General features: G+C 35.3%; 3 protein-coding genes across 3 annotated transcripts; 1 reads left to right on the top strand and 2 right to left on the bottom strand.

Annotated features, from left to right (window-relative positions):
• Window positions 1-491: 491 nt before the first annotated feature.
• Window positions 492-14,736, top strand: LOC7469478 (calcium-transporting ATPase 9, plasma membrane-type). The gene is made up of 34 exons (XM_024611028.2): window positions 492-669; window positions 1,063-1,293; window positions 1,902-2,018; window positions 2,102-2,141; window positions 2,904-3,019; window positions 3,109-3,240; window positions 3,328-3,417; window positions 3,613-3,682; window positions 4,046-4,116; window positions 4,213-4,296; window positions 4,384-4,461; window positions 4,540-4,611; window positions 4,831-4,914; window positions 5,007-5,089; window positions 5,175-5,283; window positions 5,356-5,411; window positions 5,510-5,552; window positions 5,658-5,741; window positions 5,834-5,971; window positions 6,165-6,230; window positions 6,335-6,433; window positions 6,912-7,022; window positions 7,311-7,478; window positions 7,868-7,927; window positions 8,504-8,668; window positions 8,770-8,886; window positions 9,584-9,682; window positions 11,627-11,764; window positions 12,279-12,379; window positions 13,190-13,235; window positions 13,354-13,488; window positions 13,664-13,771; window positions 13,856-13,947; window positions 14,265-14,736. Exons 2-34 carry the CDS (start codon window positions 1,108-1,110, stop codon window positions 14,368-14,370), a joined length of 3,264 nt encoding a protein of 1,087 aa, XP_024466796.2. The 5' UTR covers window positions 492-669; window positions 1,063-1,107; the 3' UTR covers window positions 14,371-14,736.
• Window positions 14,737-15,357: 621 nt separating this feature from the next.
• On the bottom strand, window positions 15,358-17,256 carry LOC7469479 (LOB domain-containing protein 24). Its single transcript, XM_002316408.4, has 2 exons — window positions 16,444-17,256; window positions 15,358-16,080 (listed from the first exon to the last, which is right to left on the bottom strand). Exons 1-2 carry the CDS (start codon window positions 16,597-16,599, stop codon window positions 15,757-15,759), a joined length of 480 nt encoding a protein of 159 aa, XP_002316444.3. The 5' UTR covers window positions 16,600-17,256; the 3' UTR covers window positions 15,358-15,756.
• A 27-nt stretch (window positions 17,257-17,283) lies between these two features.
• LOC7455528 (protein MANNAN SYNTHESIS-RELATED 2) lies at window positions 17,284-20,970 on the bottom strand. The gene is made up of 6 exons (XM_002316409.4): window positions 20,609-20,970; window positions 19,642-19,789; window positions 19,438-19,505; window positions 19,217-19,302; window positions 17,962-18,541; window positions 17,284-17,873 (listed from the first exon to the last, which is right to left on the bottom strand). The coding sequence occupies exons 1-6, from the start codon at window positions 20,708-20,710 to the stop codon at window positions 17,595-17,597; spliced, it is 1,263 nt and encodes a 420-aa protein (XP_002316445.2). The 5' UTR covers window positions 20,711-20,970; the 3' UTR covers window positions 17,284-17,594.
• Between the last annotated feature and the right edge of the window lie 3,403 nt (window positions 20,971-24,373).

The following is a 24,373-nucleotide window of genomic DNA, read 5'->3' as shown; positions in this document are numbered from 1 at the left end:
TAATTATCTAAAATAAATATTTATTTTTAAGTTAATGCTCAATTTCGTGAGTATCTGTTTTTATCATATAATTAAATAAAAAAATATAAAAAGTTATCAAACCCAATAAAATTCACAACCCAAGTCGAGGGGACGAGGTCGATCCAATATGTCACCGCCTCAATAATTTTTTTTTAAAATTATTATCTTGAAGTTTTTTTAAAAGCTAAATCATATTTTTATCGATTATTAAGGTTGCATTTAGATTTATGAAATCGATCGATTTAAATCAAACTATCTCTTATATAATTTAATTAAAAACTTGAGTTAAATAAGGAATTGAGTTAAAATTTTTTAAAATTAACATATTTAATTACGTTTAATAATACTATTAAAAAATTCTCCTTATTTATAATATATATTTACTTTTAAAAAACAATATTTACCCGCGCGCACCAATATACCAGTCAATTTCTATATATGTATGGGACGCGCAAGTAGTTTACTGAAGTATTCCTGGAGCATGTCATTGCGCGGGAAGGTGTCAGGAAGCTTCCCAACAAAAATTCTCTCTCCATCTCTCTCTCTCTCTCTACCCTCACACACTCCTTGTGAAGTGTCAATAAATTCCTAAAACCTTCCGATTTGCTCCTTTTCGCCGCCACCACCGTTCGATCTCCGCCAATCACGGTAACATAACCTAATCATTCTATTTTTTTTATTATTCATATAGCGTATTATCGTTGTATTTTTCCTATTTCTAATCAAAAAACCCCTAGCAGTAACTTCCTCCGTAACTAACGCCTCCGACATTGCCGCGCAAACCACCCAATCGTCCCACCATTCTCTCGCCTCTCCTCTCTTTCTCTTATGTTTCTGTTTTATTTTTTATTTGTAAATGACTCTACTGTACTTGTGTGTTGGGTTGTTGCTCGGCGTTTATTTTTTGGAGCTGGTGGCCTCTCTTCTTCCCGCCGTGACAGCCACCGGGATTTTTAAGTGCCATCTCTCCATGCTGCGACATTAGAATTACAAATTCTTTATATTTCTTTTAATTATTTTACGTAACAAAATATAAAATAGAAGAAGAGAGCTGAAGAGGATAAAGGAGAAGGAACAGGAGGAATCATGAGTAGCAGTTGTTCGTCTAATGGATTGTTGCCTTCTTCAGCATCCCCCAGGGAACAGGATGACTTGGAGGCGAGACCTACTAAGGAGTTTGAACATGATGATCATGATTTGATTGATGAATCTGATCCTTTTGATATTGCTCAGACCAAGAACGCTCCTATCGAGATTCTTCGCCAATGGAGGGTAATTGTTGTTGTTGTTATTATTATTATTTCATCATTATTCTTAGTTATAATAACATCAACTTAATTATAATAATAATAATCCGGCATTGTCTGCAGGCGTGCGAGTGTTTTTTATTTTTATTTTGTTATTTGGTTTGAAAATGGAGCAAATAGCTGACAATGCTGGTGTTGTATTGGTATAAGAAAGATGAATGCATTCGGTGTTTTGAGCTTCGTTTGTATCGGAGGTGGTAGAATCTTCTTTCTTAAGAAAAAGGAGAAGATGATGCGATGCGATGTTATATGATATAAAATCTTCTTTCTTAAGAAAAGAAGAAGAAGATGATGATAAGATGCTATGTTATATGATTTCTACTTGCCTTTATTATCATGCAGAGACAAATTTGTCTCTTGGTGATTATAATGCAGGCTCAAAGCATAAAGTTATTCAATGGTGGCTTTCTTACTATCAGGGTTCAGAGTTGATGTTGAATTTCATTTTCTTTGTTGGTTTTGTTTTAGTTCTACATGCTGAGTGCATCGGAGGTTTAGAAATTGTTGTTGCAGGTTTACTTTTGTATTTTTCATTTCTTGGGTTATGACTAATGTTGATTTTGTCTTTCACAGCAAGCAGCGTTTGTGTTGAATGCTTGCCGGCGTTTTCGGTACACCTTGGACTTGAAAAGAGAAGACGAGAAAGAGAAAAGAAGAAGGATGATCAGATCCCATGCACAAGTCGTAAGGGTAATTTTTCTAACGTTATCAAGCATTTCATCAGGCACTTGAGACAGTAATATTTCCTGATCACTGAATATTTGTTGTTTCAGGCGGCATTACTCTTTCGGTTGGCAGGGGAACAGCAAATTGGTATGTCACCCTCTAATACACCTTTTACTATCTTCTTTAAAAGCTTTTAATCCAACTTTGATGTTTGAAATGAGTTTTTTGGTGGAGGTTCTGAATTTGATTTGTTTAAGGCCTCTTTATCCCTTCTCTCTAACCTAGAATTGTTTTGACAAAGGAAGCGGAACAGTAAGGAAGATAATATATCCTGTAAAAGTAAAAATCAAGTGGTTTAGTTAAAGATATTTGGCCGGGGATCTATGGCTATCTGTGCTTATAGCCCTCATTTCACTAAAGAATAACTTCTCTAGCATTGCATTGAAGTCAACTATTTACTGTGATGGCGAGTGCTGGGCAGTGAAGAAGCAACATGCCCAGAAAGAAGCTTGAATCAAACTATTAAGATGGATATATCCGAGTATATGCTAGGACCGGATAAGAGTAATGCATTCCTTGAAAGTTAAACACGGCACAAGTTAGTTTGAGTATTTGAGTGAAAAAGGGGATTGTTTGGTCGAAAAGGATGTGGATTGAAGTAGCGAAGAGAGGAATTATTGTCACAATCTCTCAAATAAAATTTGGAAATAACTAATATAATGGAGGAAGGAATTATTTGCTGTTGGCCCCAGTACATGATATTAAAGACTGAATAACTAACATAACCGAGTAAAATATTCTTACAAAGTTTTTCTTGTACTTGTTGTAGTCTGCTGTCTGAGAGTTTCAGGGCTGTTTTTTTCCCACTCAAATAGATTATCCGTGTTAACTTATTTTCTGCTTCTCAAGTGCTGGGTCCCTCAGCTACACCTCCAACTGCTACTGGTGATTATGCAATTGAACTGGAGCAGCTTGCTTCAATGACCAGGGATCATAATTTTTCTTCTCTGCAACAATATGGCGGTGTAAGTCAATTGCAAACAGGCTTTCCTTATTTTACACCATTTTACCATGTAAACTTGTTTACATTGTGTGTTATCTCTACCTCGATCAGGCCAAAGGGTTGTCAAATATGCTGAAAACCAATCTTGTGACTGGTATTACTGGAGATGAGAATGATCTGATAAAGCGTAGGAATGCATTTGGAACAAATAGATATCCTCAGAAAAAAGGACGCAGTTTTTTGGTATGTTATGTGGTTTTGATTTTTTTTTCTTATTTCTTTCTTTTCAGAATTAAAGATAGTTTGCTTACAGTGCGCTTTGTATTGCAGAGATTCCTGTGGGAAGCTTGGCAAGATTTAACCCTCATCATTTTGATTGTAGCTGCCATTGCATCATTGGGACTGGGAATCAAGACAGAGGTGTGCTTGGTTCTTATTTAAATCTGTTTTTTGTGTTTTAGCTTGCCTAAGCCATATATATGAGGTCTGTATCTTTAACTACTTTGAGTATGTGCACAGTGCATTATGGGGGTAGATCTTCCTCTCCTTAATGCTCTATTTCAGACCTTTTCCTGTTTATACTAATATCTTGTTCACACTTCTCGTTCCTCATAGGGTTTGTCACATGGATGGTATGATGGGGCTAGCATCTCTTTTGCTGTTATTCTTGTCATAATTGTTACAGGTATCGAATTCAATCCTCTTCCAATATAAGGTTCATATAGTTGCTAGCAGAAGGTAGCAACATAAGAAAGTTTGGGTGCTTATGATTACAAGATTTAGTATGTTGGCATCCATATGGTTACATGTCTGTGGAATGGTTATGCCAAAGACTTCATATTTTGTTCTCTTTCACCCCCTTGAGATCCAAATGAATTGTAAATGATGTTGCTATAATCTTCTTGTCCTGTTCTTCACTGCTGAACTGCTCTGTCCATCATAGCTGGAAAAACTTCTATTGGATTTACTCATTCAACTCCATGTGCTGGTTTTTTTTCCAAGCAGTGATTTTTTTTTGTAACCATTGTTTTTCTCTGTTTATTACTAGCTGTTAGCGATTACCGTCAATCTCTGCAGTTTCAAAATTTAAATCAGGAAAAGCAGAACATACAGTTAGAGGTGTGTATTATTGTGATATGAAAATATATGACTGCTTATTTTTTGATCTTCCAATGTTTTGTATCTAAAGAAAGGGAAACATCTGAACCTGTGCAGGTTATGAGGGGTGGAAGAACGATGAAAATGTCAATATTTGATATTGTTGTTGGTGATGTTGTACCTCTTAAAATAGGTGATCAGGTGAGGTTTATTTCTGAAGAAATTATTTTTTACGATGCATTTAAATCTTTTAAATTAACTATACAAATATTGAGGTGTTTTACTTAGGTTCCAGCTGATGGACTCTTGATTACCGGCCATTCTCTTGCCATAGATGAATCTAGCATGACTGGTGAAAGCAAGATTGTGAGTTTGTTAAACATCTAGTTCTGAAATTTCTTGATAGTTGAAATCTATTATTTTCAAGTCCGTTCTCTATTGTAGGTTCACAAGAATCAGAAGGCTCCCTTTTTGATGTCTGGTTGTAAAGTAGCAGATGGTTTCGGCACTATGCTGGTAAAAACTGCAGTTATACTTTCTGTGCAGTTATACATCCTGTTCTCTGTTTATTATGATCAGGATGATTCTCAGTTATTTTTATAAAGCATGTCTCCCTTTCCTTTTTATGTTGGTCATGTAATTAACAGCAGCATTTCCTTTTATTTTCAAAATAATCTAGTATTTGTTATTCAAATATGCTACATTGTAGATTCATTTCTTCTTGGCCATTTTCAGGTAACTGGTGTTGGGATCAATACTGAATGGGGGTTGTTGATGGCAAGCGTCTCAGAGGATACTGGTGAAGAGACTCCCTTGCAGGTTTCATCTCAATTCTCATTACTTCAACTGTAGCTAATGTCAATAAATGTGATTTGATGCAGCTTTAAGGTTATCTTTTTAATGACTGTTAGGTACGATTGAATGGACTTGCAACTTTTATTGGCATTGTTGGGCTTGCTGTAGCTCTTTCTGTGCTTGCTGTCCTTTTGGGCCGGTAGGGTACATGTTATTATTCAATTACTGATTGTTATATTGTTTGTGCACCAACTTACCATCTACAATCTCATTAAATTTGTTAGATACTTTACTGGAAATACAAAAAATCCAGATGGAAGTGTCCAGTTTATCAAAGGAGAGACAAAGGTCAGCAAAGCAATAGACGGAGTGATAAAGATCCTTACCGTTGCAGTAAGTGAAGTCCCTGGATTTGCTTATGCTTATGTTTTATGTGATTTCCTGACTAAATGTATAACCATTTAGGTTACAATTGTGGTTGTTGCTGTTCCCGAGGGACTTCCATTGGCTGTTACCTTGACGTAAGTAAAAGTCATCTCTATAATATTGATGCATACTGATCTAGCAATCACTATCTCATATCCAACTTTATTGTATTTTTTACTCTATTGCCTTGCAGTCTGGCATATTCAATGCGGAAAATGATGGCAGATAAAGCCTTGGCAAGTATCTTTCTCTATTTTACCCAAAGTCATTTTCTTCTGTAATTTCCTTTGATTTGCATTCTAGTTTATGAAACATCATTATCTAACAGCATGGATATTCAGGTTCGTAGGCTTTCAGCATGTGAAACTATGGGCTCTTCAACAACAATTTGCAGTGATAAGACTGGAACATTGACATTAAATCAGGTGGCTTTCACAGTAGGAAGCATGATTACTTACAGAAGCAGGCATGCCACTTTCCGTGCTTGATTTTGACTTGTGGATTTTTCATTTTACAGATGACTGTAGTTGAGGCTTACATTGGGAAACAGAAGATAAACCCTCCAGATAACCCCTTAAAATTGCACTCAGAAGTTAGCTCTTTGTTGTGTGAGGGTATTGCACAGAACACCACCGGCAATGTGTTTGTTCCCAAGGTAGCAGTCTCTTTTTCTTTTGTTCTTTGATTTTGTGATTCTTCCCTCATGTTCTCTTTACCTAATCATCATATTTATTATTTCCTAACTTCTTGTTTGAAACCCTTTTTTTGTTGGATATTGTGGATTACTCTGGGAGCATGATTGCCTTTAAAAGAATGAAATCTGTTGTTGACTGCATTCATTTTTGCAGGATGGTGGAGATGTAGAGATTTCTGGATCTCCAACTGAAAAAGCTATCCTCTCTTGGGCAGTCAAGGTACAACCTCCAACCATATTCCACCTTCTATATCAAGTATATTTCTTTGTCAAGTAAATTGCACTTACCATCTATGTATTTGTATTTTGTAATTTTGTTTTCAGTTGGGGATGAAGTTTGATGCTCTTAGATCAGAGTCCAAAATCCTGCATGTTTTCCCTTTCAATTCTGAGAAAAAGCAAGGTGGTGTTGCTGTACAAACGGTAGTCTCTTCATTCTAACTTTGCCTCTGACCTTGGAGGTCACAAGTTCATCTGGTGTCTAGCATCATTCATAATAATTTCACGTACATTTTGCATTTGTTGCATTGAAAATATTGCTGTTGATTTGCTTTTTTGGCATCTGTTGCATGGAAAATATTGCCATTGATTTGCCTATTGCGAAAGCAATATTTGTCCAGTGATCTCTACTCACTTACAAATGATAAAGTAAGTTCAATAAAAGCTCAGCTGTGAGGATGTAATTTGAGGATTGTCAGTGCTCTATAACCACATCAGGACTAGTGTTGTTTGCTAGCTAGACCATATTTTATGATCTCTATCCCTGAAGCATGCCATAAGCTTCTTGCACACTTTTTGAGTGCACCATCTCTCATTTGTGTTCACTGAACTTGTGCACTATTAAGTAATATATGAGTTGCCATATTCTGATAAACTTTCATTAATTATTTGATTTTGGCAGACTGATTCTAAAGTTCACATACATTGGAAAGGAGCAGCTGAGATGGTTCTTGCCTCTTGTACCAGATATCTTGATTCAAATGGTTCACTGCAATCCATTGATAAAGATATGGTAGTGTTGTTTTTCTGAAGTCTTTTCAAAGCTGATTTCCACATGTTTTATAGAAAGTATAAATTGCTATTTAATTTACAATTTTGACTCTATCTGAAGTTTACAATTTGTGGACCAGTGTTTGCTAAATTAACAATGCAAATAGTTTGAGTTAGTTGCATGAAACACTCAGTATAAGTCATCATTTGACCATTTGACCATGCATAGGTTAAGAGAGTAAATTAGAATCTCTTAACATTTGTCTGTATTTTTTTCCGATAATGATTCCTCTTGTAAATCCCTCTGCAGGATTTTTTCAAGGCCTCTATTGATGACATGGCTGCCTGCAGCTTGCGCTGTGTTGCTATTGCATATAGACCATATGATTTGGACAAAGTTCCTACTGATGTAGAGAGCTTGGACAAATGGGTTTTGCCTGAAGATGAACTTGTTTTGCTTGCTATTGTCGGCATTAAGGTGTACATTTTCACACCTCTTTTTCTCTTTTGGATTATGTGGCACTCTCTCTCTCTCTCTCTCTCCATGATTGATATGTCGGCCATCATGTAAAGTTGTTATCAGTGTAGATAAGTTTCATATGCTAGATGTTATTTTTCTCCATCCACCTCACATATACAAGAGCCTCATCAATCATCTTTGCACTGCTAGGATGTGAACTCTTTTGGTTTTGACTGCACGTAGAACGAATCAGTTTCATGCTTTGATTGAACTGCCAAAAGTTTTATTCTTTTCATTTTAATGACATGCAAATTAACCCAAGTTTCCCTTCTTGGCCTGTCCATAAGTGTCAACTTTCAAGCAGTGTTTATGCTTTACTTGCTATTAACTAATGCATTTGTGTGCAGGATCCTTGCCGCCCAGGTGTAAAAGATGCAGTTAGAGTATGCACAGCAGCTGGTGTAAAGGTTGTTTATTACTTTCAGATATCAACTTTTATTTTTTACCTTATAAAAATGTTCATTCCATCATATGTATCAAGGGATGATGTTTTAAAGACTGGAGTTTGTTATGTACAATGGTCAATAAAAGTGACTTTTTTTATACAGGAAAAGAGCATTATTAACAAAAAATGTAAGAGAAGAAAACAAAGGAATATCCTCCTATAAACCACTACAAAAAAAAAAAAAAAAGTTACAGAGCTCTCCCATCTCTTTGCATATCTGCAACTACAATCACCTATATACAATATTGTAGAACACCTGATGAAGCTAGAAGAACTATTTTATCTCAAAGCAACTGGAATGTAAATGGTTATCCTGAAAGATCCTTGCATATTCCTAATTAGGAGATGCAACAAGACAAAGCAAGACTAGTGCATTGCCTTAGCAACATGCCCCTCTTGGAATTTTGAAAACCCATACTATGACAAGAGCATTTGTTGCTCTATGTTTAGCATTTCTTATACCTGTATGAAATCTGTTTGCGTGTAAAATCTATCTCATCCATGGCATATTATGATTAATGTGTTTGTGAAATCATAGGTACGAATGGTTACTGGAGACAATATTCAGACAGCAAAAGCAATAGCTTTGGAGTGTGGGATTCTCAGTTCTGGTGCTGATGCTACAGAGCCTAATATCATTGAAGGAAAAGTATTCCGTGCATATTCAGAAAAAGAAAGAGAAATAATTGCCAAGAAAATAACGGTTTGTTCCAAACAGCATGAAATTACCTTTGGAGATTGAGTTAGCTGGTTTGGTTTTTTTAGTATGAAAAAAATGTTTAACTTAGGAGTAATGATGTATAGGTGATGGGGAGGTCATCTCCCAATGACAAGCTTTTACTTGTGCAAGCCCTTCGTAAGGGAGGGGAAGTTGTAGCTGTGACCGGAGATGGCACAAATGATGCTCCCGCACTTCATGAGGTTTGTCATCCTTGTTTCTGTTTTACATGTGGTTTCATATGTCCAAAATTTCTGGATACATCTGGTAGAGTTTACAACTCCTGCACCTAAAAATTGCAAGGTATTTTGTTTACAACTCATGTACCTAGAATTTGGATCTGGACCTCTAGTTTCACACCCACATATTAACTTTCTAATGCCTAGATGAATGGATATTAGTTTTTTTTTGTGTCCATTGCAGACTAGTAGAAAGGTATCATTAATATAACTGTAGCAAATATCATAGCAGATTATTAATCATACCACGTAGTTCTATTATATCTAAAAGATTTATTTATAGTAGGTGTGACACTTGCTTTCTTCAACATGTTCTGGAAACCTTTTGAAGGCAGGAATAAATGAGTGTCTGTGCAACTTGCATGTTTTGTATAGAGATAGATTTCATGCCAGTAATCGTTCTAGTTCCTAGGGAAAAGTCTTCCCATATTATAGCCTGCAAAAAAGCTAACGAGCTTGAATGTCTTGCATGTCAAGTGATTTTATGCATTATGTGTCTGGGTGGCAATAAAAACTTTCTGGAGATTAAAGCTGTTTCTTTTCCTTTCAATGCCTTTTGTACTACATCATGGTCTTCTACTCAACAACTTTCTGCTCTACTTTTCAATTTGTTTAATGCTTCCTTTTCATTTGATTGCACCTTTACCTTTCTGTATTATAGGCTGATATAGGCCTTTCTATGGGCATTCAAGGGACTGAAGTTGCAAAAGAGAGCTCGGATATTGTTATCTTGGATGATAATTTTGCTTCAGTTGTAAAGGTTAGAGAATCCTTGACTTGTTTACATGACAAAATTATGTGTACCTGTCTTCAAGGTTTTTTTTTTTTGGAAGGGGTGGGGGGTGGGAATTGGGTGGGAGAGGGGAGTTTTGAAGTTATCTTTCTTCAGAAAAAATCCCCTTCTTTCTGTTTCACTTTTCTTTTACTTTTACAGTGAATCTCGATGCTTTGCACTTCAATATACATATTTATCAGTTGGAAGTTGCATATTTGCAAGTTTTATTCCTTTTGGTTTCTTGCTATCATGGAATATGTTGCACGTGTGCAATGCATAGACATGCAGGCCTTTTACATAGGGTTACAATGTATTTTTGTTTTGGAAGAAAACATTATCTTTCTACCTAGCATTTCTTTTAGATTGAATCTGAATGCCTTGCACTTCAATATTCGTACTTATTGGTTGGAAGTTGCAAACATGCAACTTCCATTCCTCTTGGTTTCTTACTATATGTTGCAAAGCATTTAGACCTGTAGAACTTCTTGATCTTGGAGCGCTTGTACTCCCACATCCATCACATTAATATGTTGCCATTAACTAGCTTCTATGCCATTTTAGCTTATTGTTTGGATTTTCTTCATAAACATTTGTTTTCTTCCTTTTGAAATAGTTGTTGCGGGTGTGATAGATGACAAAGGTATTCGTAGCTCTATTTCTTTAGTTACGTTTTTTACCTTCCTGGATTAACATTCACGTAATGTATGGTCATAATATTCATTACACATGGACCGCCTAGGAAGAACTCTTCAATTTCATGGCAACTTCTCAATTCTTAGAATCAAGTTCTAGCCCGTGCTTTTCTTTTTCGTTGTCCCATTAAGTTATAATAAATAGTCTTTTTTTTTTATAAAAGCAATTGTATTAAAGGGAAAAAATTGTACAAAAGTATGAGGAGTATGCCCCAAGAAGTACAATGGCTTGTTAGCCAGGTCAGAATTACCAAAAGCAACAGGAAAAGGAAGCAAAAGCTAAAAGAAGCTCGAAAGAGCAAAAACAGGCTGCCTAGACAAACAATAGGTTAACCGGTCGACCGGTTTCTAGAAAACCCATAACCGGTTGACAGGTGATTGAAATACAAACCCAAGAAATCAAAACCCAGAAACTGGTTGATCGATTCTTGAAAGTCGCAGAACCAGTAGACCGGTTCTTTAGAATAGTATAGGTGGTTGGGGGAGGGTTTTTTGTGGTGGTTGAGGGGTTTAAAGTGTTGGTGGTGGTATTTAAGGGTTTCTTGGTGGCTGTTGTGCGGTTGGCAGTAGGTTGTTTGGTTAACCGGTCGACTGTTTTCTAGAATTCTTGAACCGGTTGACTTGTTTCTGGGTGATTTGTATCCATGTTTTGGCAGCAATTTCAAAGTAGCAATATGCACTATAATGATAAAACTAGCTAAAATCCAACGGTCTAGTTCAAGTTAAGCAAGTTTAGCATAGCATGTAAAAGAACCAGAGTAATCCAACAGTTAGATCAAACGCGATCTTCAAAGAGATAATCTGATCTGAAAACTGACAAAAGCTAGTCCAAGGAGTAAAATTCTTTCCAGGAATGCTGAAATCTGATCTCCACCATTCAGAATAAAGAGGACGTCTAGTCAAACCTCTCTAAGAAAAATGAAGTTGATTCAACGGTGAAAACTAGGCAAACCAAGCTGGCGGCTATGTCTGCCCCAAACCTAGTTTTCCTAGAAATCTCGCAACGGCTGTATCTCTCAAACGACACCAGATAAACCAAATCCGGATAGTGAGGTTGTAGAGTAGGGTAAGGCGCACAACGTATCTGAATTTGAGCAAAATCTAATGGTGACTGGAGAAGTTATGACTCCGGCAACCCATTCTCTTTCTTATCTCTCTTTCAGACCTTCTCTCTCTAGTTTTTCCCTCTTGTCGTGTTTTGTGTGTAGAAATTACCTTTTCCTTCTTTCATGTGTAGGTTGTTCGTTGGGGGCGTTCTGTGTATGCCAACATTCAGAAATTTATCCAATTCCAGCTTACTGTTAATGTTGGAGCTTTAGTGATCAATGTTGTTGCTGCGGTCTCTTCTGGTGATGTTCCTCTAAATACAGTGCAGGTCTCTCTCTCACTCATGTATTTCTTTCACTTGATCAATTTAATCTTACCATACTGCACAGTCCATGTGTTCAATATAAGGAGCACAATACAAATTCATTACTGCAGGTCTGACCATTGCAAAATTTTATAATTTTTTCATGAATTGTCCAAATTTGCCAATATACTGGTTTAATTATAGCATCTTGTTATCAATGTAGAAGACAGACCAAACCTTTCGTTTTGTGCGTGCTTATTGTAGAATAGTTGATTTCTAGCATATTGAAGTGCATTTGAGAGAAAAGAACTTGAATTTATATTGAACATGGTTTTAGTCAATTTTGTTTTATCTGGGTCCTATCTAGAAAGAAGGAACTGACCATTATTTTATAACTTGTTTTGGTATATATAGCCTGAAAAATAATATTTCAATGGATTGATATTATACCTGAATTTGGAAATTTTCCTTGATGCAGAACTAGATTCCTTCTCATGATGAACAAACATTTTAATTCTTGTTCACTTTTGTTGCTCAGCTTCTATGGGTCAATCTTATCATGGACACTCTCGGGGCACTTGCATTGGCTACAGAACCACCAACAGATCACCTTATGCATAGGACACCAGTTGGTCGAAGGTTTGTAGTATGGCTTAGACAATTATGTTATGGTAGACATAAATCTACAAATGCAAGCTACAGTTAATGTGACTCTTAAATTGCCTGTTCTGTGTACTGTGGCATTTTGATGCTTAATGTAACTTAATGTTGACCCTTGGCCTTGCTTTGGTGGTAAGTTTTGAGGGTAGATTTTTGTTTGATCATTTCCTGTTTAGAAGAAGGGGAATTGAGGTTGCTTTTATTTTGATTGTCAATGATGGCAAATAGTGGGAGTTTACGGTTTGCTTAACAATGAGGAACTTCCAAATGTTACAGTCTGAGATCCAACGAAATTTTAGGTCTTCTTTATGCCTTCTGAATTCTGATTCCAAGAAAAAATGTAGAATCTTGCTTTTGGTTGTGACAAAGTTGTGAGGTTTTCACAACTTGTTGAATTTAAATGGTTGTGAAGAGCTCAGGATATACCAGGTTTTCCTAGGTTGTGGATTCAAGATATTAAATGATTTCTGCTCTACTCTGCAAGCATCATGTCCCGATAGAGTAGAGTACTAGTTGAATTTAACTACATTGAAATTTAAAATAACCTTTGCACCTACTCATGGAAAGTAAGGATACACAGGATGATACTGAAACACAGTTTTCAGGCGTAATCCTTTGTTTCTTTGTCATTTTACTTGTCTGACCTTTGCTTGTCCAAGAAGTATGGTCTGGGGATTCTCTTGCATATTGTGATTGTAGAAGTTGCATAATGGTTTTCAATGTATTTGCTAATCTTTCTGAATTGATGGATGATGATCTGAATAAATGATCTTCTGCTTGCTCTTTTAGGGAACCTCTCATAACAAACATCATGTGGAGGAACTTGCTCGTACAGGTATTTCTTCTCTGAAATGCTCAGTTTGCCTGATGACATATTGAGAGTACTACGGGCTGAGTACTAATGTAGCTCCATGGCTTATTCATGACCTATTATTCTTTTTCATCAATTTCAGGCTCTATATCAAGTTGCTGTTCTCCTTGTGCTCAACTTCCGGGGCTTGAGCATTCTCAATTTGAATCAGGACGACAGGAAACATGCTACAATTGTGAAGAATACAATGATATTCAATGCATTTGTTCTCTGTCAAGTAAGTTTTCCACTTGACTACAAGTACCATTTGCTGTATTCTTGAGTCTCGTTAAGTCTGTTGAGTGGAAAATGAAAACGATACCATTATCATTCCCAATTATACTGCTTGCGAAGAAGTTATTTTTGTCTTTTCAAGATGCAAGGCTTACATTCACTAACTATTGAACTTACAGGTTTTCAATGAGTTCAATGCTCGAAAGCCAGATCAAATAAATGTCTTTAAAGGAGTAACAAAAAACCGCTTGTTTATGGGAATAGTTGGATTCACCGTCATCCTTCAGGTGAGCAGCCACCACTGCGTTTTCTTTTGGCTTTCATTATCAGTGTACTGGGAAGTGACAGTGCTATTGCCAATTGCTTTACAGATAATCCTCATTGAATTCACTGGAGACTTTACCACAACTGTGAGACTTAATTGGAAACAATGGCTTATATGCGTTGCCATTGGCATTGTCAGGTTAGTTCAGTCACCAGTTTTTGTAGGATAAGATATATTTTGCATCCTGTCAACTTAAGTCATGCATGGGTGTACCTTGAATCCACCTTGTTTTGCTTACGCGTCTTGGTTGAATGCTTTCTGGCACCCTTTTCATTTAATTAGATGGGGTGAACTTGGTTGCTTGGGTCGTCTTCTTTTTATCACTACTGTTATTCTTGGCAAGTCATAAGAATGTTTTGAAGGCTTTGCAAGTAGTGTTTTTTGAAGGCATATGCTGTATTACTGTGTGAAATCATTACTTCCCATCCCGACCACTGCTGCCTGCTTTTTTACAGCTGGCCTCTTGCTGCGGTTGGAAAACTCCTTCCAGTACCAAAGACTCCACTATCCAAGCACTTTAGAAAGCCATTTCGACGATCAAGAACTGCTCGGAATGCATAGATGTCTTAATGAAGGCATGCATTAAACTGATAACCTGACACAGGGCACTGATGCTTCTTGTTCACAACTGAATGTATATCTCTAACCTCACCATCAATATGGTAAGAAGATTCTTCAATAGTGTGTTAAACAACTGTAAACAATTAAGTCGTGTTATATCCTCTCCGATTACTTAAATTGTAAATTAAGATACAAACAAGTAGATTTGCCCTTTTCATTTTGAAACTTCTTGTACTAGATAGATGTGTCATTTCATTGCGCTTAAAGTGTAATTTTATTGTGATTAAAGAGGAACTAGTGATATTTTATCGGTTCCTTTATGTAATTCATTCTGAAAAAAGAATGGAAAGATATTTTTATGTGTCATGAATTTTATTTAATGTCATTAGTTATTCACCATAAAATTCTCAGTTACGCTAGCAAGAGGTAATGGTATTAATAAATTGGAATTTCGGAATGTACATTGATTAGGTTTTGTTCCTCTTTCTTGCAATTGAATTGAATGCCTAAAGTGTATGTGTTTTTTCTATGTCCTTTCCAAGCCCTGGAAAGGAATATCGGTCAAAGTTAAGCCTAGATGGAACACCATGATCGACAGACCTCGGCGCTTTCTCATTGATGGTGAGTCCTACAAAGAATGATGATTTCACGAGTTCACTCCTAAATATTTATGATGGATTTCTATATTGAATATTTATGCGTATTTGTTTTTTCCCACTGCCATCTGTTTCAATGTTTCTGTGTGTAAACTAGTAATTATGGGACGATAACACGGTCAGATTACACACACTGGACTGATCGCAGGAGCATAATTGTTAGACATGTAATGGGGATTGACTCGTAAATGGGCAAGGATTTGGGTTGTTAGGTCAGTTTGTAGGTTGTTTTAATTAAAACAGCATTGTTTCATCCTCTGATGTTGACCTAGCTAGCTTTGATCGCTAGTATTTTCTTTAGTTTAATTTGAAACCCAAGAGTAAATATCTTTTTACTTGGCTGGGCGTGAACACACTAATGAAGTAACCTGCTTGTTTTGCCTGAGGATTCTTCTGAGATCACTGCGTGAAAAATCGCAGACTTTGGATGAGTGAGGTCTGCAAGTGGATTGTATAAATCAATGGCTGAAAAGAAAGGGATTTTGGTAAAATCATGTACTTATTAGAACAACTGAAAACAACGTCCAATGGAGTAGATTGAACCGGAACAATAACGAGTTAAGAGCAGGACTGGTACAGATGAGTCCGTACTCGGCAGCCATATCATTTCTCTCTTGTCCCCTCCAACATAATCATTGGTAATTACGCAAGAAAACTGAAAATGCACTGGAAACCAGCAATGAACATATAAATCATGGAGACCAACTTGATTACTCCTAAATGAAAGTCACTAAAAGTGGGATTTTTGGTAATCATTTGCTTGGATTAGCAGTTGATCCAAATTCAAAGGGTCATGTTGAGTCGAACCAAGCCATAAAAGTTCATCTTGCTGCTGCTCACTAGCCCTCTCTCCATCTTCTAGTTGTAGTTGTTGCTGAGCATTGTGAACTGCTAATTTACCCTTTATCTTCACCAACTCAGATTGAACATCAATTATTTGTTGTTGCAGCTGAGATATGACTCCAACACATCCATAAACTGGGTCTCTTGCACGCGATGCTGCCTCAATTGACATGCACTCTGCTGCATCATAACGTAAATGCACCGGAAGTTGCTGCATTCCACACCAATCCAAGATTATAAAAGAGTGAGCACACCATATCGCAATCAATATTATCTATCAATCGTCACTAAAGATTCAAAATACGAATAGCCTTATGAATCACAAAATGCTCTCACCAATGAGCTTCTTAGATAATATTAGATTATTAGATTGTTTGATGTCACGTCAGATGCACTAGTTAAGCATGGTTGGAAGTTTTAGAATGAATAGCGTCTTTAACTAAAAGAAATGGTGAATGGATGCTTAGTTGTGACGGGAAAGAAATTTAACTCTTAGTTGATGAAATTATTTGAGTGTTGGCATGGTTGGATTGATCATGAATGAGTTGATGAGTGGAGATTTGTATATAAATACCTTTAGCAATTCAGTAATCTTGCTGGCACCAAAGACTTTATGGACATAAGCAAATCTTTGGGGATTGGTTGGAGGAAAATATGGAGCCAAGACACAATCTTGACGGCATCTTCTTCTCAAAAATCTGCAAGCTGCGCATCTTGTTGAATTGGACATTGTTGGATTCTGTAAGATCTGTTAGAATATTTTGTTTCAGAAAAAAAGGTCTGAATCTTTTTGAACGATTCTTGCAAAGATTTTGTTTGTAATGCCTGTATATAGCGGGTTTTGTTGATGGCTTAGAGTTCTAAGCTAGGAAAGAGCTCAACGGCTACTACCTTCTCCAAAATACTGTGAAAAAATAAGGAAACTTTTTTAATTATGAGCAGAATTCCTTAAATCAGTTTTTCATTATCTTCATTTGATAGCTTCCTTTACTGGTTCCGCTGTTCGATTTTGCTGCTAGCTAAACAAAATTTCTTAGATTAATTCATAGTATTAATTTTGGTACTGACCCTTGATTAGGTCAATCATTATTTTGGTAAACCACAGACCAATTAGCAATTAGCCCCCACAAATGTAGATTGTTGGCGGCTGCCTTCTTGTCCCTACGAAAGCCCAGATTAGAAAAGGGTAGCAGATATGATCCAAAAATGTTCATCAACCAAAGAAAAAAGAAACAAGAAATCCATAAATGTCGATGTTCTCCGATTCTGAAGCCTTCAATGGGATTTTTCCAGCTTTGCATATGGAACAAAATCAATGGAGGAAACCTGGCCTGTCTTTCTTTCATCTTCCAACTCATGTTACACAAACCTAAGCTTACAGTCCAAGCCTAGAACATCATTCAACCACCTCATAAAATGCAAACTGATTTTACAATAAACAACTTATACTTCAAAGTTTTACAAAACATCAAACAAATTCTTGAACATAACTCACAAAACTACCTGTCCTATTTATATAGAACCATCTTTAAAAAATCATATGAAAACAGTAAACTTCTGTTTTGGGGTGCTTTCACTCCTAAATAGAAGTGTGGATGATGTAACTCAAATGTTCATCTGCTTACTAGAAAGGCTTGACTGAAGCAATGGAGAAAGTAAGAACTATTATTGAAGACTACAACAAAAGCTGCATTGTGCTCTCTTCAGGGTTTTTGGCATTGATTACTAGCAAAAACAGGAATGTGCCATGTGGTTCTTCTTGGAGATATAGGGGGAGAAATGGTTGGTAACAGAGGAAGAGGTGCCAGGAATGTCGGCCGGAACAAGTATTTGAGTCTTACCGGATGCTATTCTCTTACCAGCTACGTTGGCATAGAATAGGCCTGAGATGGCTGGTACAAAGACATCACTTTGAGAACACATGTAGAAGTCAATAACCTTCTCAAACTCTGAATCTTCAGATTCAAGGAATTTTGCCTTCTTATCTGCAGGCAATATGCTTTCCTGCAAAAGTTTTCAGAGGGAAAGAACGGTTTAGACTAACTGGAAGGAGAAAACATTAGAAAGGGGAAACCAATGAAAAATGCCTAACCTTTGTATAAGTTTTTGGGAATATATCTTTCAGAACATCAAGGCTTTCATCCCATCTTGGCTGAGTGAGGTAGATTGTGGTATCCTTGCCAAATCCAATCTTCCTCAAAAATATGGCAATCTCCTGTGCACTAAAACAACTCTTTGTTCCAGTTGCACTGCTTCCATGGCAACCTTTCTTGTCCAATATCTCAACTCTCAAGTCAACAGCAATAAATCGCCCATCAGATTTGCGACTCAATGTTCTTAGTCGCTCAATCATGGAGTCAACCACTTCATTAACCTCTGGCTGCAACTCTAAAGTTCCAAACATTGCCAAACATGCAACTGAATCACTGGCACTTGTTTTTGTGGTCTTTCTCATATTTACTGAAGGGAAGAATGTAGCCAGTCTTACGTTGCTATTTGTTCTAAAGACTGGTTCAATTTGCTCAGCAATGTGATCCTCTGAAACTCGATTAGGGACCTTGACAACAGCAAAATCTCGAATTGATACATCCTCAGGCAGACGTTTAACTACTTTGACTACCCCGACTAGGCTTTTAACAAATTTCTCAACATCATATATTTCTTCAAACTTCCTGTAAAATGTCAAATTTTTTAGCATGCACCCAAAAGCTCTCAATGAAATTAATTCACTACCTTATCATATTTTGGAAACTTCTTCAGAGATCACAATTTTACGGTCCTTTATCTTAAGCAAACCAACACTCAACAGTAACATTTTGAAAAAACTAGCCAATTCAGTTGGGCAGTGAAGCAAAGTCGGACTGTACATGCCTTAGGAGGTTTACAATAAGGCATCAAGCTTTGAAAATGAATATAATTAGATAAATATGAAACTGGGAACTATTTCACATACAAGTTTCCAAATGCAAATAATAGGAAGGTTTAATTAGTAAATTCGTAGAACATTTCCACTAAAAGAGATGGGTGAAGTTGCCATTTCCATTATTGTTCCATTGGAGATGGCAAATGATCTAGGAAAGATAGGAAAGAAAAGAGAGAGAGAAAGTTCTATAGTTGTGGTTGAATTAGTAACAGGAAAAAACTTATTTGCAAAGGAAACATTACCCCAGCGTATAAAAATAAAATAGAGAAAAACAAAATAGCAAAGCTAGATAATTCTTCAGGAATTTACCATCCGGATCATCTCAAACAAATCTAATGGCAGAAAAAGGGCCAGCAACTTTATTTTTTTATGTTCGTTGCAAAAAAAAAAAAGGTGATTGTCATGAAAGTGACATGCTGCAAACCTTTCATCTCCTGGTTTGTTCCCCCTAATGTCAGGAAGTACAAGAGTTGCTCCAATATATCTTGCTACTACAACTGCATCAGCAATCTGGAGAACGCAATCACCGGCAAAGAGGTATAAATATTTAAAGGAGTAGAACAAGAATGGAAAGCAGATGTTTCATCGATGAAGGCAGAGTCCTTCTGCAAATGAAAAGAAGATTCAAATGGCTACTTAAGATACCTGTGAGACATGGTACTCAGGACCATTAGTTAATGAGAAAGTGACAAACCCTTTCGACTCTACATCATCTGTTAAAATGGTGAGAATTCATGAGAAGTAGAAGGAAACATTGTACAAGATTATGTAGTATATCAGTGAGCGCACTTATAGGAATAAATACCACATAAAATTCTCAGCAACTTTCAAGTTCACAAGTAAACCTACCAAAATTTGACTCTTTCCAACATGGTTTTAGCTCTAGGCCACCCTCTACCCATGGCCCATTTGTACTCTTTTTCGAAAATGTCACAAGACCCTGCTCTGAAACCTTCTCACCATCAAACTCGACGTCCCTAGCTCCTGGAAATTTCCCCTTTACAAAACAAAAGACAAAAGAATGAAAAGGAGAATCATATATAGATCCACGGCAAATGATGATTGGATGACAGGTTCCGTCACAGAGTAAGAAACTAGACAATGGCTCAAGTATGAAGTGGAAATTATAAAACCCTATAATTATTAACTTTGCTCCAAGAGATGGTCGTAAAGAACAAAATTGAAACCTCAAACATGAGAGGAGAGGTTTAAAAAAAAAATACCAGAAAGTTTCGAGAGCCTAAACAATTAGAAGAAGAAAATAAATTCAATCCCTTTGCTTCTTCTATATCATCAGTAGCCCAAAAGAGCAATAATGTTAATACATCAGCTTAAGTTAATCTCAATATGAAGGAATGAAAAATTGAAAATAAGAAAGAAGTCACAGATTAAACAGATTAATATAACAGTTACAATATCTTAAAGATCCTACACAAATTCAACAGAAGAACAAAGATTGAATGAAACAGCATCCGGAGGCTAATGAGAATTTGACAAGGAAGGAAAAAATGAACTACAAGCAACACAAAGCCACAGCATTTGGGCCAAGAACATGCAGATCTTGTTTCACTAAACTACAAGAGGCACTGGTATCAAATGAAACCCCATAAAGCCTGTAACTTCAGAAAGAAAATGCAAGGTGGGAAATGAAGTGAACCATCAAAAGGGCTTAAAGATCTAAACCCATACTAAAACCCCATCAAGAAACACAGCTTCAAATGGGACAAAAATTGAAACTCGAATGAACAAAAGATCACACACACACGTGAAACAAAGTACCATAGAGAATTATGAAGGGGGGCTAAAAGGGATTTACCTCGACAGAATCAAAATGGTCTCTCTTGATCATGTTACCAAGCATTACAAACATAGTTAGAGTCAGCACCCCAGCAACCACCTGTCTCAAATCCACACCCATTCTCTCTATCTCTCTCTGAGTGCTGTTAATGTGAAGAAAGAGAGGTTATTAGGTGACACGAGTGAACAAGTTCCTTTTTCTAAGGCCCGGTAATTATGGGGTTTGTGTGTTTTTAATTTAAGAGCTTATTTGGTGCAGGTGGTGTAAATGAGAAGGTGAAGACAAAAGGCTGAAAGATAGAAAGAGACGGAGCAGGCACACAACATATACGAAGACACTTCTCTCTCACCATTCATGTGTCTATCTATAGAGAAAGAAAGAGAGAGTATACAACACAACAGAACAGAACTGTAGTCTACATACTCTCTCACCGACACTTTTGCTAAGAAAATGATGGGCTGCCTAAAATGCTTTGCAAGTATTTAATTATATTAAACTAAACTGCCATTTCTGTGTTTTAGAGATTGAAGTGGTTTCTAAAAGCAAAAGGTGGATTGGGATTGTGTTAGTTGTTAATTTTTAATGGATTTTTTATTTAGAAATATATTAAAATAGTTTTTTTATTTTAAAAAATTATTTTTATATAAATACATCAAAATAATTTAAAAATATATAAAAAATTAATTTTAAATAATTTTTTTAAAATTTTACCCTATTTATATTTAAAATACAATACCAAACTAAACGAGAATTTGTTTTTCTTCACTATTGTATGGATATTGTTTTAATATATTTTTAAATAAAATTTAATTTAAGAAGTAATTGTTATAAGACTCCTAATTACTCCAGTAAATTATTATTTTATAATTAATTTAAACAGTGGTTAATAAACTTATAAAGATATTATGTTTTGAAATGTTAGTTATGAGAGAACTACAACTTACAAGTTTTATTAAATCTAATTAACAGCTAGTATTAATATTGATTTGGTTTGATTTAAAGTTTGCTGTCTATATCATAATTCATGAAAACTTTATATTAATTCCCAGTACAATTTTTCCAGGATATTAAGATAATTTCTTAAAACAATCCTGGCCCGATAATCGGATGGTATCCCACATATTTGCAATTTTAATATGCTCATAATCAATTTCCCAAGTAAAAAACTTTATTAAAGTTATAAATAAATATATATAATATTGTTTGTATCTCAATTAACTGAATTTAATGCATGGATGACTGTCTTTTGCAGGTGGTGTCATTGTGAGTAAAATCATTGCCTATTCCCCTCTTCTCTTTTGGAAGGTGGTGTTCATAGGCATACTTGCTTTACTTCTTTCTTATTTCCCCCAACCCCTACCTATGATGTATCTAGGTAGATGGGGACACTGAACCTTTTTATTTTTATTTATTATTATTGTTGTTGTTATTATCCACTACTTGACAGGAATTTCAATGAAATCGAATTCTTAAAACTTGATTGGAAATTGATTTCAATTTTCGTATACAAATTAAATTCATAAATATTTTATTCATTAAAACAAGAAAAATACTGTTCCGTTGAATAATTTGATTTTGCTCACATGAATCATTACTCTCACTCCACTTGTGAAAACATGTTCTATTATATGATTAAAAAAAAAACAAAGAAAAATCAGAGTGATAGAACTTGGATTCACATGGCAGTTGACTCAATACTTGGCCAATTTAGAATCTAAATCGGCATGAATTGAAGGGGAAATGAATTAACTTGACTTGAAACTTGAATCTTTGACATATAATCTTAATATAACTCACTCGTGATAAAACTCAAGCCTTGTTTTAAGTGATATTGTTTTGATGATGTTTAAAATAATATATTAATTTTTTTAATTTTGTTAATATGAAACTCAATTATTGGTTCAGTTCGAATACTGTTTAAAATAATATATTAATTTTTTTAATTTTATTGATCTGAAACTCAAGTATCGGTTTGGTTCGGATTGGATTAATCACCGAATATCAGTTCAGTTCGGATGCTGTTTAAAATAATATAATAACTTTTTTAATTTTGTTGATCTGAAACTTAAGTATCGGTTTGGTTCGGATTTGATTAATCACCGAATTGGACTCTATTTTATAGCTATGAGAAAATTAAATACAAGTCATTGAACTGAAGTATAACCTGGGAAAGATATGCCACCTGCATGGATTAAAGAAGAATTTTGTTGGGTAAATGTTAATGCGTGGGATTGCTCTACCAAGAACCAAGAGAAAAAGGGGGAAAAAGGGTTCATGGGAAAGATATGTCCCCGATTCAAGGCATAAATACAAACAAACCCGAGAATTAATGCAACAATTATCGCCTTAAATCTGCAACCGCCACCCTCCAGAAACAGGCGTGATCCATGGAAAGTAGAGATATAAAAGCGACTCAATCTGATAAAGACCCCCCCACACACACAGTCCAGAGACAATTGCTGGCTCAACTGTATTTATTAACTACACTCCTTGATTTTTTAGAAACATAACCGTTATATTCTATGATTTTTTTCAGAAAGAGAGGAGATTTCATGACGTTAAAGATTCATTTATCAGTGAAGAACGTGTGTTTAGTTGAAAAAACAACCAGAAAATATATAAAAGTAAATATATTTTTATAATATAGTCTTGAATCTTATCGTTCCAAAATAAATAAATAAAAAAAAGGTTTTTTTCATCTAAAAAACCTCCAACTTGTTTTTTATATTGAAACGGTAACAAAATACACGACTACTTGAAATTCTTAAGAATACATATCCATGAATTAAGAGTTGATAGTGTCGCCGTCGTTATATTAAGTGGCGAGTATTTTATTAAAAAGGAAGGAGATGCAGTAAATCTAGGTGCGGAGAGAACGCGATTGTTCAACCTCCTCCACGTGTTGTTGGTCAATGATTCCACAGTCGTAATATTATTATATTCAAGATCTTTTCTAACCAATCAACTAAAACTAAAAGTCTTTTGGAAGGTTGTTGTGTTATTTTTAAAATATTTTTTATTTTAAAATATATTAAAATATTTTTTATTTTAAAATATATTAAAATAATAATTTTTTATTTTTTAAAAATTATTTTTGATATCAATATATCAAAATAATTTAAAAATATTAAAAAAAATATTAATTTGAAGTAAATAAATAAAATTTAAATTTTTTTAAAAACACAAAAAACAAATGATTGGGTTTATATTATAGAGGTTACTAGTACCATAAATTTTGATGGCATTAGAAATTTAAATGGTTATTAATTTTAAGGTGTTGAAGGATTAGTCGTGTAAGCTGTCTCGAATGCTTATAATTAAAAATAAATAAATAAATAAATAAAAACTCAAGCTAGCGTCACAAAATCGACCGTAGTTTTTCTCTATATAATTCTTAAAAAACCATTTTAGATAATCTTGTTTGTCTACCCATCGTACCATTCCAGTTGTTATCAGGATGAAATATTTTGTTTTGTAATAATTAAAGAGGGGTCCATGCATCGCTGTTTTTATATATATATAAAAAAAAACCAAGTAAATTCAGAAAATCATAGCATTTTGCTTGAAAAAGAAGGGTGGCAGTGGCAGGTAGATAAAAAAAAAAAAGACTTCCACGTGACACTTTATCTCTTCATGGACTTTCAAGAGTAATTCACAAGACTTCTCCATCAAAGATCTTCGAGTGCCTGCGTTTCCTTTTTATTATTATTTATTTATCACAGATTAAAATATTGTTTTTTTTAATTAAATTAAAATTTAACTGGGTTATCTAAGTTGCAAGTT

Source organism: Populus trichocarpa, chromosome 10, assembly GCF_000002775.5.
Source record: "Populus trichocarpa isolate Nisqually-1 chromosome 10, P.trichocarpa_v4.1, whole genome shotgun sequence".
Classification (NCBI taxonomy): domain Eukaryota; kingdom Viridiplantae; phylum Streptophyta; class Magnoliopsida; order Malpighiales; family Salicaceae; genus Populus; species Populus trichocarpa.
Note: the sequence above shows the minus strand (reverse complement) of the source record. Positions and strands in the feature narration are given on the sequence as shown.

Coding starts and splice junctions, on each gene's coding strand:
- LOC7469478 (XM_024611028.2), top strand. CDS start 1,108: ATGAGTAGCAGTTGTTCGTCTAATGGATTGTTGCCTTCTTCAGCATCC. Junction 2,142..2,903: donor GGCAGGGGAACAGCAAATTG/GTATGTCACCCT, acceptor CTGCTTCTCAAG/TGCTGGGTCCCTCAGCTACA. Junction 12,380..13,189: donor AGGACACCAGTTGGTCGAAG/GTTTGTAGTATG, acceptor TTGCTCTTTTAG/GGAACCTCTCATAACAAACA.
- LOC7455528 (XM_002316409.4), bottom strand. CDS start 20,710: ATGGGTGTGGATTTGAGACAGGTGGTTGCTGGGGTGCTGACTCTAACT. Junction 19,506..19,641: donor TTGGAAAGAGTCAAATTTTG/GTAGGTTTACTT, acceptor CCATTTTAACAG/ATGATGTAGAGTCGAAAGGG. Junction 19,303..19,437: donor CTGAGTACCATGTCTCACAG/GTATCTTAAGTA, acceptor TGCGTTCTCCAG/ATTGCTGATGCAGTTGTAGT.
- LOC7469479 (XM_002316408.4), bottom strand. CDS start 16,599: ATGTCCAATTCAACAAGATGCGCAGCTTGCAGATTTTTGAGAAGAAGA. Junction 16,081..16,443: donor AGATTACTGAATTGCTAAAG/GTATTTATATAC, acceptor TGTGGAATGCAG/CAACTTCCGGTGCATTTACG.